General features: G+C 41.9%; 1 protein-coding gene across 4 annotated transcripts in view; it reads left to right on the top strand.

Annotated features, from left to right (window-relative positions):
* Nucleotides 1-13,493, top strand: part of Nin (ninein) — a 93,869-nt gene extending 80,376 nt beyond the window's left edge. For 2 of the 4 annotated variants that reach the window (XM_057782129.1, XM_057782132.1), the window contains 4 exons: nucleotides 841-942; nucleotides 5,183-5,380; nucleotides 8,723-8,836; nucleotides 9,964-13,493. In XM_057782129.1, coding sequence (XP_057638112.1) covers nucleotides 841-942; nucleotides 5,183-5,380; nucleotides 8,723-8,836; nucleotides 9,964-10,173 — 624 coding nt within the window. In that variant the 3' untranslated portion in view covers nucleotides 10,174-13,493. Of the gene's footprint in view, nucleotides 1-840; nucleotides 943-5,182; nucleotides 5,381-7,068; nucleotides 7,414-8,722; nucleotides 8,837-9,963 lie in introns of those variants that run through there. The other 2 variants (XM_057782130.1, XM_057782131.1) reach the window with 2 other exon arrangements.
* Nucleotides 13,494-15,361: the final 1,868 nt, after the last annotated feature.

Here is a 15,361-nt window from a genome sequence, read left to right on the forward strand (position 1 = left end):
CCTAGATTCATCCCAAGTTCCTCTCTCTGCCTGGAAGTCCTACCTATTCTCTCCTGCCTGGCTATTGGCCATTCGGTTCTTTATTAAACCAATCGCAGTGACACATCTTCACACAGTGTAAACAAATATTCTACAACGTGAGGCATGGGGAGTGCTAATGTGATTTTACAAAGCTTCTCTGAGGGAATTAAGAAGCTGGAAAATTTCTTATCTCCCAGTTAATGTTTGATAAATGTTTGAAAACAAATGTGCATCTAAACTAGAAAGAATTTACTTAGAAAGTCACAAGGAATAGGTTTTTATTTTTATTTTCCACTCTTAATTAAGAAATTAAATGGGTAAGAGCAAAGATGATATTTCTGAAAAAGATTGTTTATAAAGCCTTAAAGGTTATATTAGTAGCGATAGACAATATAAGATTGTGTGTGTAGAAAGCTGGGGTCACACTGACTCAAGGGGAGGGGAAGAGCGGTATATTCTTAGGTGTTTTTCCAACTAAGAATGCACTTAGAACTGATTGCACACATGCACTTGTGGGCATGGCTACTGTGGTTTTGGGTAATGTGTGTTTCTTGCAGTGGGCGGCAGAGAAGTTTAAAGCCAGCTGCCTCAGAAAAATCTGGTCTTTGTGAGACCTGACGGTTAAATCCAGATTGCTTAAAGGCCAGCTGTGCACCGAATTGTTGTTTGCTGGTTTTCCTTGCTGAATTATCTTGACTTTCTTCCAAAATTAGAGATTTCTTAACACACATTTATCAAAATAAAAGACAGCAAAGCATATCTTTTGGTCTTTTTTTTTAAAGTGTTTTGGTTTTTTGTTTGTTTTTGTTTTTGTAATAGGTCAGTCAGATGAGTTCTCTTGAGCGAGAATTAGAAACAATCCACCTGGAAAACGAGGGTCTGAAGAAGAAACAGGTGAGACTGGACGAGAAGCTAATGGAGGTGAGTTGAGTAAATGACCACAACTGTGGAGAAGCCTGAGGGCCATTTGTTAGGAGGGACTCGACGTGGCATGGAATTCCTGTCATGAAAGTCTAATTGCCAGACTTAACTCTTGGGTCTCTCTTCCCAAAATGAACAGACATGTTTGCTTCATTACAGTCACAGGCATCTGTACTGCTTTGCAGAATAAAGGATGACTTTAGCCTCAAATATACAGCAATATTCATATATCATTATACAGATATACATCAATAGCCCCAGTATACATCAATAAATGTGGACCACAGGGACCCTGCCTGACACTGTCTGAGGGGCCCCAGCTCTTTTGTCATTGGTGTCTGTGTGACAGTTCCCTGATATATCCTGTCTTGAAGTGTTTTATGACATAATCTCCCTCTCTCCACCTGTTCAGATGTATGTGGAGATCTGAGGACCTCGGTATTTAGGTTTCTTTTCGGTAACTGCCGTCTCGGGCAGATAGAACCCCGTGGTAGAGCACTTGCCTTGCATCACTGGGTTGGATTCCCAGGGTTCATGGCTTCTGGCTACACTCGTAACCCAGCTCTGCCTTGTGAAAGGTCCACCTGACAAACGTGAAGCTGATTTAGAAAACTCACCCCTGTGTGTCTGCTGGGCCCAGGAACCACAGCGTGCTTTCATGCGCTATTTTAGAGGACTTCATTGAGCTGCTTTGCTGTAGATGAAAAATGAATCTCATATGAGATGAACTATAAAATCTGTATAAGGAAGTATTCATAGACTTTATCTTGCTATGTTCTTAAAATACCATGTGCACACATTTTGGCTTTTCAAGGCAGAATTGGTGGAAGGAAGGAAGAAAGATATTGCAGCATTTTTTATATTTATTTATTATTTTGGTTTTTCCAAGACAGGATTTCTCTGTGTAGCCTTGGCTGTCTTGAAAATCACTCTGTAGACCAGGTTACCCTCAAACTCTGACATCTGCGTGCCTCTGCCTCTCAAGTACTCAGTGCACCACCACACCTGGCCAAGTATTTTCTTTATAAAGTTACATATATGGCAAGGTGGCTTTAATGCTTAGCTTTAAAATAATGTGAAAGGTGGGCAAACATGTCACATTGACATTTAAATGGCCACTGAGGTTTCTTACAATTTTATGTTCTCGGGCTGGAGAGATGGCTCAGCGGTTAAGAGCATTGCCTGCTCTTCCAAAGGTCCTGAGTTCAATTCCCAGCAACCACATGATGGCTCACAACCATCTGTAATGAGGTCTGGTGCCCTCTTCTGGCCTTCAGGCATATATGCAGAAAGAATACTGTATACAATTTTATGTTCTCTAGTTTATCCACTAGTTGGGGGCATTGGTGAAACCGTAAATAGTGAAATCTAAACTGTTTTCTGACAGCATATAATAAGTATATTAAAACTGAGTTCAGCCTGTGTGTTGATGTAGATAAGCTTTTCTGATGAAATAATTGTGGACTCTAATGCATCTACCTGAAGCCGAGCTCCGTGTGTCTGGTGAGAAACTGAAAGGTGGCAGGGTATGTGTACTCCTTCACTGCTGGGCTCTTGCAAATGCTCGACCAGTAAGCTGGTTCTTCTCCTCTTTGCCCTAGCCTGGGAAGCCCCTTCTGCCGGGCCCCAGTTTCTATTATTAGTTGTCATCAGCCATTTCCTGCCATTCTTTTTCCATAGTGGCAAATATTTGCTGGTAAGGAAAACAAGTGTTCCTGGCACCGGAACGGAATAAGGAAAAAGCCTGAATTTAAACACTGAGAAGAACATTTTACACACTCTTCTAATGAAACTCTCATTAGGAAGCAAGACTGGGCTACTAACCCTACAGTTAGACGGACTGGATTTTTTTTTTCTGCTTTACTTTTCTGAGATGGAATCTAGCCCCGCAGCTCAGGCTGGCCTTGAACTTAAAGCCCCTCTGCCTGAGCTGAGCATCTCAATGCTGGTACTTGATGCACACACCAGCACAGCTAGTTCCAGGTGGGCTTTTTAACAGCTCTTTGGAGGTAACTCACAGGCTGCATAATTCTTACGTTAAATTATACAGTTGCACTTGAGGTATATTTTTACTTCTTAAACTTTGGGGACATGGATGTAACAACTTTGCAACTTCAACCATTTTTAAGTTTCCAATCCAATGGCTTTAATTAAATTTGCTGTTTCTAAAGCCTTTCATAGCTCCCAACCCTAACTCTTCAGCACTAACCGTTCCTCCCACCAGCCTGTTGGGTGGGATTGCAGTACGGTTGTATGGGGGTGGTGGACAGTGGCTTTCAGGCTGCCTCTTGTCTCCACCAGAGGGATCCATGTATTCCTTCCTCGCTGGCAATGTTCCTTTTGGGCAGGGTTGAGGGGTGATGAGCAGACATGGAGGTGTTCGTGTATCAGCATCCTTGGGGCCAGGGACTTTCAGAAAGGCTTTCTAGATGGTTCTTATCTGATACACTTACTTCCTCGGGAGAAGTTTCCCTCATCTCTGCTGACTAGTTTTAAGGGTCCAGTGTAATTAAAGATTGCAAATTACTAGACTGGCAAATGGAAGGATTTTGACCTGAAACTGACTCCCGTTCCTGGACTTCTTCAGCAACACTGTAGTTGAATATTCAGTAAGCACTTTATTTTGAGTGTTCAAAGAAAGCTTCAGAGACTACCTTTGCTATCCTTTGTCTGCCATATCACTTGGCAGACTTGAACAAAAAAAGATGTTTTCCTTCTGCGTGTCCATGGGACAAGGAACTTAACCAGAGATCCTGTGCTTCCTGGATCTGGGGATGGGTAAAGCTGGCAGGTTCACAACCAACTGGATGCCAGCAGGTGAGGGTGCAGCTGCAGAGTTCCGGGTGTAAGGTCCTTTACTGTAAAACTGACTTACAGAAAAAGGTGACTTTGGTTGCTCGTACGCTCTTATTTATGTGCACAATCTGCCTGTTCTTTCTTTTGGTGACTTGCACTTTTCTTCTTCCTCCTGTAACCCTGGTAATTTTCTTCTCTTTTTGTTTCGTCTGTGGCTAACCTCTACCTAGAACTCAGTGGTTGGAAGTAGCAGAGAAGGGTGCAGTTCTATGCCTGAGCTAGTGTGCGAAGGTAGAGCATTCTCTTCCGGTGAACTGTCATAGCATGGGACCATCTCGACATATGTCTATCCCTCATCTCTGTTGATTATGACCATTGATATGTACTTGGGCACGAGCCAGTATCCATTTTTCATTTTACTTTAATTGGAATATTACTTAAGGATTTTCTTTTTCTATTTACTTAAGGATTTTCCTCAAAAAGCGTTATGAAGAAAACTGTCCCGCTGACAGAAACTCATGGGATCACAGTCCCTCATAGCCTTTATTCGTAAATCGTGTTCTATTTTCACGTCTACAACTAACTCTGATATTTCAAAGTGGATAATGACCCAACTCAGAGATTTAGAGTAAGCAAATGGATATTGGCTCTGAAACCTCATAACAGGTTACTTTCTGCTCATGTGTGTTGCATGCCTCCCATTGGGCCCTGTGCCTGCCGAATGTGTGATGGATGAAAGTAGCATGTTCCATTGGCCAAAATGTGTCCAACTTCTTAAACTTGATTGGCATGTTGATACACTGTTTCCTCGTTGTTTCCAACAAATTCTTTGAGTTTGGTTCTGGGGTGTTCTGGGCTATGACCTTCTGTCCCACGCTTGCCTATCCTGTTGCTACTGAAGGGCATAACCATAACAACGCATAGATAAAACTAAGGGCCTGAAATTTAGGTATGATATTCTTTTTAAAGTGTTGATTTGGGGTCAGAAGATAGGTAGCCAGTGACTAGTCACCTTTAAGAAACTTCATGGTAAGGTAAATAGGGAAAGCTTAAAACCACGCCACCCTCTCCATCTTCCCTGATCCCATCTCACTTTGAACAGAAGGAAAAAGGCAGTTCTAGAATGTTCTAGAATCAAAAACTTAGATGTAATTTAAATGTGCTATGTATATCACGTACCTCATGCCCTTATAGTCTCTTGAAAGTGATGGATGTCTATCCTTTCAAGTTTAAAAAAAATTGTTTAAAAAGCCTGGTCACAAAATGTATTATCTCCAAAAGGCAAGCGAAAGGGCTCTACCCACACACTTCCCCCCAGGCTTTGTCCTGTTTCTAAGTGATCAGGTGCTAGGAGGCCATGAAGGGGCTCTGGACTCTGCTCCCTGCTTGGCACCTTCCTTGGCAGAAGGCCCTGCACTGACCAAGCTTTGTCCTTGCCCTTCAGATGCAGCCCCTCAAGTCCACTGTGACGCTTAGCCCACCCTCTCACTGGGATCTGCAGCTGCTCCAGCAGCAAGCCTGTCCGATGGTGCCCAGGGAGCAGTTTCTGCAGCTTCAACAGCAGCTGCTGCAGGCGGAAAGGAGAAGCCAGCACCTGCAGGAGGAGCTTGACAATAGGACCTCGGAAACCAACACACCGCAGGTACAGAGCACTTCTCCACGGAGAAACCAAATCAGCCGCTTCGCTTTACCTTCGTTAGAAAAACCAGTGCAGAGGTGGGGATGCGGAGCTACATCTCCCATGGCTCTTCTGCCTTCCCTGAGCTGCAGAGTCACAGAACCACAGCCTGGCATTCGCTTTGGTTTGACAGTTTCCTTTCAAGCTCTCTGCTTGTGACTCCTTTGCACATTGGTATATGACAAAGGATCAAGGGTACTTGTACATAGTACACAGTTGTCCTAATGTTTCTGCCTGATGCCTAAAATGTCACAAACTAGTCCTCGGGTAAGAATCTCTGCTGACAGACATCCTCAGTCTTCCTGTGCAGTGTGGCCCGCCAAGGTCTGTGGGACTCACAAGCAGGGACTTTTATAGAATGTGCAGTTGTTAGTGTCTGCTCTTAGTTATCCAGTTCATGTCATTCAACATTGGAAAGAATTAAGTGTGGAAAAACTACTTAAGCTCCAAATAGTTGTTTCTCTTTAGGGCTTTTATACATAATCTTCATTTTTCAGAAATTTCCTTTTTTTATTCTTAACCATTTAATTAAGTCGTAATTAAGGGTGAGGGAAAAAAACTCGTCTTTATATATCTAAGTCGATTATTTCTAGTTTAGAAATACCTACGTCCCAGTTAGTGTTTGATAAGGAATTTTCCAGTTTCTTGGTTCCCCCAGGGGAGCAAGTCACATTAGAACTCCCCAGGGGCCCCTCGGCTTTCTCCTCTTCTTAGTAGATAGCCGTGTATGCTGTGCTGTGCTGTGCTGTGCACTTCTGTCACTCATTCTTCTTAACAAAACCTTCAAAAAGTCTTTATTAATGTGCCAGGAGCTTTCTATATACCATTTCCCCTCCAATGTTAGAGTCAGCTTCATAAATTAAGTCTGCTGGGCTGGGCTGTGCACTTCTGTCACTCATTCTTCTTAACAAAACCTTCAAAAAGTCTTTATTAATGTGCCAGGAGCTTTCTATATACCATTTCCCCTCCAATGTTAGAGTCAGCTTCATAAATTAAGTCTGCTGGGCTGGGCTGTGCTGTTAAAGAGACGTTCCAGCTCTCCACGGAACACTTCAGCCTCTCAGCATTAAAGTGAAATTTTAGAACAGAAACTGCTGTGGTTGAGTATGGAAGCAAAGTCACAGTTTCTCATCACGTAGCTGAAATCTGAAACCTTGGCCTCTGCTTTTGAAAAGACCTTCTAGTTATTTGGCAAAGATGTGCTCCTTGCCTTCCCATACACCCTGGTTTTAAAGTATGTTTTTCCTAATCTGCCCATCAGTCTTAGAGAATTTAAAAGCAAATGTCTTGTACCAATAGCTCCAGTAGTAGACAGAAGCTATTAAGAAAAAAAAAAAAGGGTAATCCTTCAGCCAGAGGAAAGAGCGGACTATTTATTACTCGAAGAGGAATGGCCTCCAGGCTGCTCCTTTTCCAGTTGCTGAGCTGACTCTAATTTTAAGAACCCTCCACATTACACAGGTCTGGGCAGTGCCTGTGGATGGGAGTGAGGGTTTTCATCTGTCCTTGTGTTGATTTGCTTGCACGCGTACTGTGACTGTGTGTGCTTCTGAGGATGTGTTTGTATTTTAAGCTTGTGAACTTAGACTCCCCTAAATATAAGCCCTACTCTTACCCCAGGGTGAAGTGTACCCCTTGCCTTCTTTCTCTAGGCCTTGCTACCGGAGCAGCGAGCAGTGCATGCAGATTCCTACAGAAGGATTGGGCACCTCTGAAAACTGGGCTGCTATTGATGCCATTTGTTACCATGACAGAGTCTCAAATGCACACACACGCACACACACACACACACACACCCCACACAGACATGAGCTGGGGCATGTTGGAACCAAGGGCTCTTTTAAATTATTCCGCTGTTAATCCCACTGTTACAACCTCACAGTACTGTCTCTTATTTATGTAGATCTGGGAGACTCTGTGAGTCAGTCACAAGCTTCAGCTGGTTACAAACTAGTTGATTTAAGATTCTTAGGAAGCATATAGTCAATATATTTTCTCATTCCATATGTTGTAATTTTTTTAAAAGAAGGTACTACTTTTATATAGGGAATTTGAAGAAAATTTGTTTTGTATAAGATGTATCATACTTTTTGACAGAAAAAAATTTTTGATGCAACAATAAAGTAAAATTTAAATATATGACTGTCTTCTTTGTTTTTCTTCTGCCTTCTCCTTTGCAATACTCAGTGTTCTTTGACTTATCTGATACTGTGGTTTTCTATTTTGCTTTTTTGAAACAAGCATTATTCATTATGCATAAATATTAAAAGGCCAATATAACTTTTACTAAAAGCCGGACACCCAAGGCCCTATTTATTGAAATTTACTATTAAGCTTTGAATTTATCTTCAAATTGACTATGTGATTTAGTGCTATTATTTAAATCCAAGCAAATAATGGGTTTCAACTCATGTTTGAGCATCCTATATTCTTTTCAAACTATGCCTTTTAAGAAACTGTTAGCTGTCACCCAACTGTTAACACCTGAATCACAATAATAATAATTAGTATAATAATCTTAAGGATCTGAAGTACCTTCTGAAATAAGAAATTTCTGGTGTGGATATTTTTGTAAGGGAGGGTATGGGTAGTCTCATCTCTCTCGAGATCTCTTTGCTTCTTAAACTCAGGTTCTCCTTATCCCATCCTTATTGCATGAGAAGGAGAGGAAAGGCCGGTCCTGTCCTGTGGTTTTATCTGGGTTGGATGTCTGTGAGATTTTTCACTTTGACTCTGCATTGATGATAAATGTATCCTCTAGTGAGATGTTTGCTTCCCAGCGACAAGTCCTTGGGATGAGGAGGGGAACTGGCAGGAAGAAGCTAATTACTATGAAGAAAAAGCTAACCTTGGACGGTCACCAGTCATGCCAAAGGGAAAATGAGAGGCATATGTTGCAGGCTGACTGGAAACATTGGGCAACCAGAAACAAAACCAGTGTTTGCGATGCTCAGAGGCCCACAGTATTGCAGAGACCCTTGGCACAGTGGGAGGTCGGCCACTGTGGTTTGGTTTGCCTTGTATACTCACTGTATTAAGAGTACACATGGATATCCATTATGGGTTTTGGGAACGGTAGTACGACAGGTGAGTCTGCTTTTTCTTTGACTCCTCTGTGACAGGACTACTTTTCTAACATGGTCAACCCATGCAATGCCCAGAATTCACATTTCACTAGAAATCTGTCCTGGTTATGAACATAAAGCATCGGCTGTGGTTTCTCTAGATCCCTATGGGAAGAGGAACTCCCTCAAGTTAGGCGTGACTTTCAAATGATAATACACTTTTTCTCCCTCTTCTCCGTAGGGAAGCCAGGAGCACCTTGTCAATCTCATGGAGGAACGAATGATAGAAGTGGAGCAGAAGCTGAAGCTGGTCAAAAGGCTTCTTCAGGAGAAAGTGAATCAGCTCAAAGAACAGGTCAGCCTCCTTATCACCTCTGCCTGTCTTACAGTCCAGTTTTTTGGGGTGTTAGGGTGTGTGTGTGTGTGTGTGTGTGTGTGTGTGTGCATGAGTGTGTATGTGTGCATCTGTGACTGTGTGGGCATGCATATATGTGTGTGTGTCTGAGTGTGCGTATGCATGCGTGTGTGTGTGAGTGTGTATTTATGCATGTGTGTGTATGTGCACACCTGTGTGTGAGCGTGTGTGTGCATGTGCGCCAGAGACCAACCTCAAGTGTTATTTCTTTGGGAGCTTTTCCACCTTGTTTCTGAGAGGACCTGGGTCTCTCTGATTAGGCTAGGCCTGTGTTGTCCTCAGCACAGGGGTTACCACTGTACACACTCACTGTGCCCAGCTTTTTTTGTGGGTACTAGGGATCAAAGTCAGGTCCCCAGGCTTGCTCTATCAGCTGAGTTGTCTCTCCAGTCCCAACATTCCAGACCTAACTCCAGATTTTGTATCCTCCTTTTTTGTTGGCCTTGAACACACAGAGATCCATCTGCCTCTGCCTCCCAAGTGCTAGAATTAAAGGCTTGTATCCTTCTATTGCTGTTAAGTTGTGTTGTTAATGAAAGTTAATTCTGCTGAAAATGTCTAGTGAGCTTAGGGATCACTTTCTTTTAAGCCTCAAAATATGAATTCTGCATTCTACATTTTTTTACTAAAACTCTTTTGAGGCCTGTTTGTCCACAATTTTCTAAATGTATATTTGTGTATGGTGGCTCATATCCAAAGTGCTCCTAACAAAGTTCAGTGGCTCAAACCAGATACTTACAGTTTTTTTTCCAAGATATGAAATATACATCTCTAAATGAATAGAAAGTGATCCATTCACTTTTAAAAATGGGGTAATAATGGAATGTTGGCTTTCCTGTTCCCAAAAGCTTGTGGCAACCTCAAAAGGTACCTTAGGGCTGATAAAATGGCTTAGAAGGTAAAGCTGTTAGCCACCATGCCCGACACCTGAGCTCAGCGCCTGGAACCCACATGGTAGAATGAGAGCACCAGTTTCCAGAAGTTGTCCTCTGACTTCCCTCCTGTTAGCCCCGAGACCTGAGAGTAGTTAGCACAGATGGGATGAGATGCTTCTGGTTCTGTCCTAGCTCTGCAGGAACACAAAAGCAGACGCCATGGTGAAGGACTTGTATGTTGAAAATGCCCATCTGTTGAAAGCTCTGGAAATGACTGAGCAGCGGCAGAAAACGGCAGAGAAGAAGAATTACCTCCTAGAGGAGAAGATCGCCAGCCTCAGTACCATCGTCAGGAACCTGGCACCAGCGCCCCTGGCTTCTACGCCTCCTTTGAGGTCATAGCCGTACCAAAGGATGCACCTGCGTTTGTCTACTGTCCTGACATCCTTGGAACACTTCAGTCCGTTCTCTGAACCCTCGAAAAACTTTCAGTGGCTTCTTGTCAAGCCTACCCGAAGTCTGCTCTGCCAGCAATGGAATCTGAGTCTCCGAATGAATGCTTAGAGGAATTCCATAAATGATGTATTTCACTATTTAAATTACCCTCGAGCATTAAACTTTTAAAGTATGGTCTGGATAGCTACCAAGAATGAAAATAATTTTAAGTACTTAAGATGCCAGTTTTTAATGGGTTTTTAATTGCTATTAGCTGTATATATAATCCAGATTCCCTTTAAGTGTGAGATCTAGCTAGAGTGGTTATTATAATATTATAATCTTTATTTTTGGAAACATTTAAGTACTGTAATCATTATGCTTATACTAGTTTTGTTTCTTTGAATTAATTGGTAACTGCAGTTAAAGAAGGCTTGGCCAGTAGCTAAACACTGAGGTCAGACCCAGCTTGGTAAGATTCTGGCTTCTGGCGCCTGTTCTCACTGCTCCTGCTATGTAAGAGATTCAGAACCGACTTGCTCATCTGCACTCTTTACTGAGGATAAAGTCGTCTTACTTTATTTATTAGCCGTTTCTCCTCCTCTTAAAGCTTTTTGTTTGGGACCTTGTGTTCTTAAAAATGGATAAAACTACATTTTTAAAACATTTGAACTATGGGAAGACCACTGAACAGCCCACTTTGGAGTAAAGCGCCACTCTTGGAAGAAGATTATCTGGAATGTGATGGGTGTGGTTTCCTCTCTCCCAAGCCTTGGAGTTCACGGATGGAACTTTGAGTTTGCATCAAGAGCTCAGGGAACAATTTCTAAGCTGTCTTCCTGAACTTTTTACTGCCCAGCCTCTCTAAGAATTGGAGTTGTATAAACCACGTGACCTTATTTGTACTATATATCAACAGCCATAGAATTCTTATTTCTATATTTTAGTGCAATTAATTATCTGGAAAGGCCTTGACTTCAGAGTTAATAACCTCTCCAAGTTATAGAAGAGTTTTTACTGTTTGTTTAATCCAGGTCAGGAGTCTCATGCTTCTGGCCCCTTTGATACCTCACTTCTGAACATCTGAATTTCATACTGTGGAGAACAGTGGCATGCCATCGGAGGTGGAGGAGCAATAATGGGGCTTTGCATTTGTTCTCAAGGTCTAGACTTAAAGAACAATAAACCTTTTTAAGTACACACACACACACACAGTGGTTGGTGGAGGACTTACTAGGTGCAGGACACTACCAAAGCTCTTCTCAACCACTTTCGTGTTTCCAAGGGGAGAGAAATGAGAATGTCACGTTATTAGAGGTACAAGAGAAAAGTAAAACCATCGTGCATGGGCAGGAACACAGGATAAATCAAATAGGCTGAGAAGTCACGTGGTGTGAGGCAATCTCAAGTCATTTCCATTGCGACTCTTTGGGATTCCTTGGGACCCAACCACCTAGTCTACCAGCTCAGGGCCGCTCTCCAGGGCTCTGGCGTGGCACACTGTCTGTGGTCCAATAGTTCACACTGGTTTTGCACTATTGCTACTATCAGGAAGTTCCGATTTTCCACAGGGAAAGAATCCTTCCCTCTTGTTATACATCTAAATATTTGGCATCTGGTATTAACACTCCTCTACATCCTTCTTCCCAACTACTTGTATGGCCTTAGCTTTATTTAGTTAAAAAAACAAAAAACCTCACTTGCCTAGGCTAGGATCAGAGGCAAACTAGAATCATGTGAAGTAACCTTCAGGTTCTCAAGGTCAATGCCACTGAACCGAACAGCAAGCATATTTCTCCAACGCTGGCTTGCCATGGGGTCATGTTTGTTGTGCTTTTTTATTTTTATATTATGAAAGTGTAGGTTAGTGTTTCTTATAAATTTGTATTTATGTGTACATAAAGTGATGTACAATGACTGTAAATAGGACATTTAGAATTATTTTACCCAACATCAAAATGCTACTCCAGTAAAATGTTAATTTCTTGCTTTACCCCGCTTATGAAATGGGGGATCAATGTAAAAAAAAAAAAACACCCTACAGAGGCCTAAGTTTATACATTTGTGCAGCAGTTTATTTTTGAGAAACCGTTTGGAGCAGGAGTTTAGCTGGCCGCTTAGAATGGCTTCAAGGTTTAAAGGCGGCAGACAGAAAACTAGAATTCCATGTAGCTGGACTCTCAGACTTTGCAGTTGCTCTCTCCAAAATCCCAAGTTATGTGTTTTATGGTCATTCGAATGCTTGTCTTTTGCAAAGCCCTGGTTTTTAAATTGTATCTGAGGACAGTTCTCTAGGAGTGGTGGGACAATGCTGGACTTGCTCAGAAGATCTCCGTTGTCCTGCTTGCTGCTACCTTTTAAAGGCCTCCTCTTTCCCTCCCCGCCCGCCCAAAGGAGAAAGGATTTATTTTATCTAAAGGCCTTTACTCTTAAAGTCAATTTGTGAAGGAAGTGAAAGAAATAGGAGCTGTGGTTTAGAATGAACCTCATTGTTTTCATTTGTTTCTCTAAAACTCTAATTCCAGCTAAGCCATGTTTAATGAGAATCCCTCCTTGAAGCTTCCGTGTGCTCTTTGTGTATTTGGCCATCAGCATGCTTTTTCAAATAGATCATGAAATCATAGACTTTAAGGAAGGTATCTTACGGGTTTAGTGTTTTAGCAATATCAATATTCAGGGCAGGTATAATTTTGGGGAAATTTAAAAAAAAAACATGGAAAAATTTGTGGTTTCTCTTTTTACTTTCCTGGTAAAGGAAAGAAAACACGCTGCTGTGATCAGCGTCTTTTAAAGGTATCTGACTGTTCTCAAGTACAGTATTAAGCAACTGTTGTTCTCAATGGATTACCTTTTATTGAATAGCACTCCAGTGAGCCAGAAGCCAGGTCTAGGCCTAACAACCAAAGCACTCACACTGGGAAGTCAGTAGATCATGACTGATCCTGTTTGAACATCTTTTTACTGTGAAGGCTTGGTTTCTGGTATTGGACAGCTAGTTAACAGCAAGTTAAAGTTGCCTTTTTGTTAGTTCGTTTGTTTGCTTACTTGCTTTTTAATTTTTTTAAATGATACAAGGTAAGTTTATTCTCCCTGTGAGAACATTACTACAGCATGGTGTAAAGGAATATGAATTTTATGAAAGAAAGCAAGTTCATCTAGAGTCCATCTCCAGAACTGTATTCAGATAAAGGTTAATGTGAATATGTTTATATCAGGTTTGTAAATTTCTTCTTAGTCATTCTATCCCAGGAAGATTTTTAATGTGAGCTTAAAATGTAAATAAATAATTTTGCAAATATGCCTCTGGATTTCCATGTCTTGGAGTTCGGTTGAACGGTTACAGTAAGTGAAACCATCAAAATGCTGCAGGAAACACATTTTGCAAACACATAATCACTGCCCTACTTTGCACACTAAGTCAGAACCATTGTTTTTCAGAAGATTCTCCAGGTGACTTGGAGAAATGGTTCAGTGCTTAAGAATGTTTACTACTCTTCAGAGGGCCTAGATTCAGTCCCCTGCATCAGACAGCTCAAAACTGCCTGTCACTCCAGCACCAGGAAGTCCAGTGCCCTCTTGTGGCCTCCAAGTGCACCTGCATGCATGTGGTGCACATAAACTCATACGGGTACTCATACACATAAAGTAAGCAAAACCTTAAAAAGAAGACTCCCCCAGGTGATTTGTTGTGAATTAGAGCCCAGAGATTCATTCCCTACCTGTCAAGGAAGTGATGACATTCATACCAGTCAGCTTGTGGTGTTTGTGTTCTGTAGCAGTGGAGAGTTCACACACCAACTTAACCAGAGGCAAGGCCCTGCTTGGCATCGGGGATGCTTCAGGGATTGAGCTGTGCCACTTTGCTGACTTCGTAGGTGATTAATTCAGACTTAACTGAGATGTTCACAACTGATGATATGACACCCCGAAAGGTAAACCCAGAGTACTTTGTTAACAAATACTGCCCAGCCCATGAGAGGCAGAGGCAGGTGGATCTCTGTGTATTTGAGGCCAGCCTGGTCTATAGAGCGAGTTTCAGGACAGCCAGGGCTACACAGAGAAACACTGTCTTCAAAACACAAAACAAACAAACAAACAAAAAAACCACTGAAATATAGAGTGAAGATGTTGGCCAACTCAGACCCATCTCAGAAGCCCTGGTCTATTCATTGTCAAAACCCTTATATAAACTTCATACTGCTTTTATGAGGCAGGAACTATTTATTCCTATTTAACATATGGGGAAATTGAAGCTTGCAAAATTAAGAACCAAGGCTACCCTGCCTGCAAATAGGGAGATTGGTATTCATGGTTCAAGATCTGCTGTTAAAGTCCAACAATACTAGCCAGGCAGTGGTGGCACACACCTTTAATCACTTGGGAAACAGAGGTAGGTGGATCTCTGTGAGTGCAAGGCCAGCCTAATATACAAAGCAGGTTCCAGGACACCCTGGGCTGAGAAACTCTGTAACAAAAAACAAACAAGTAGATGATAGATGATAGATAGATATATAGATAGATAGATAGATAGATAGATAGATAGATAGATGATACATAGATACATAGATACATACATAGATACATAGATAGATACATAGATACATAGATAAATAAATGATAGATAGAAATCCTACAATACTTCTATCAGTTCCTACTCATAGCAGAACAATATTTAATCAGTGTTGATGCAATAGCTACCATGTAATTATACTTTAGGAACAATAGAAGACTGCCCTGAGGGGGTTGGAGAGATGGCTCAGAGGTTAAGAGCACTGGCTGCTCTTCCAGAGGTCCTGAGTTAATTCCCAGCAACCACATGGTGGCTCACAATCATCTGTACTGAGATCTGGCGCCCTCTTCTGGCGTGCAGGCATACATCGAGGCAGAATGTTGTATACATAATAAATAAATCTTAAAAAAAAAAAAAGAAGACTGTCCTGAAGAGGAATATCCAGAATAGCAAAATAAGCATTCCAAATATTCCTCCCTAAGAAGAGCAAAGATTCCCAGTATACAGCAAACCCCACTGCCAGTCTCCACGTCACATCTGACCTGGCCATACTGCCATCAGAGCAAGTATGACGACCACAGAGGAGGTGCTGGAGTTGTCCTACTCTCCTCACTACTGCTGGGGCTGCCAGTAGAGCCAGAAGCC

This window comes from Chionomys nivalis, chromosome 10, assembly GCF_950005125.1.
Source record: "Chionomys nivalis chromosome 10, mChiNiv1.1, whole genome shotgun sequence".
Classification (NCBI taxonomy): Eukaryota; Metazoa; Chordata; class Mammalia; order Rodentia; family Cricetidae; genus Chionomys; species Chionomys nivalis.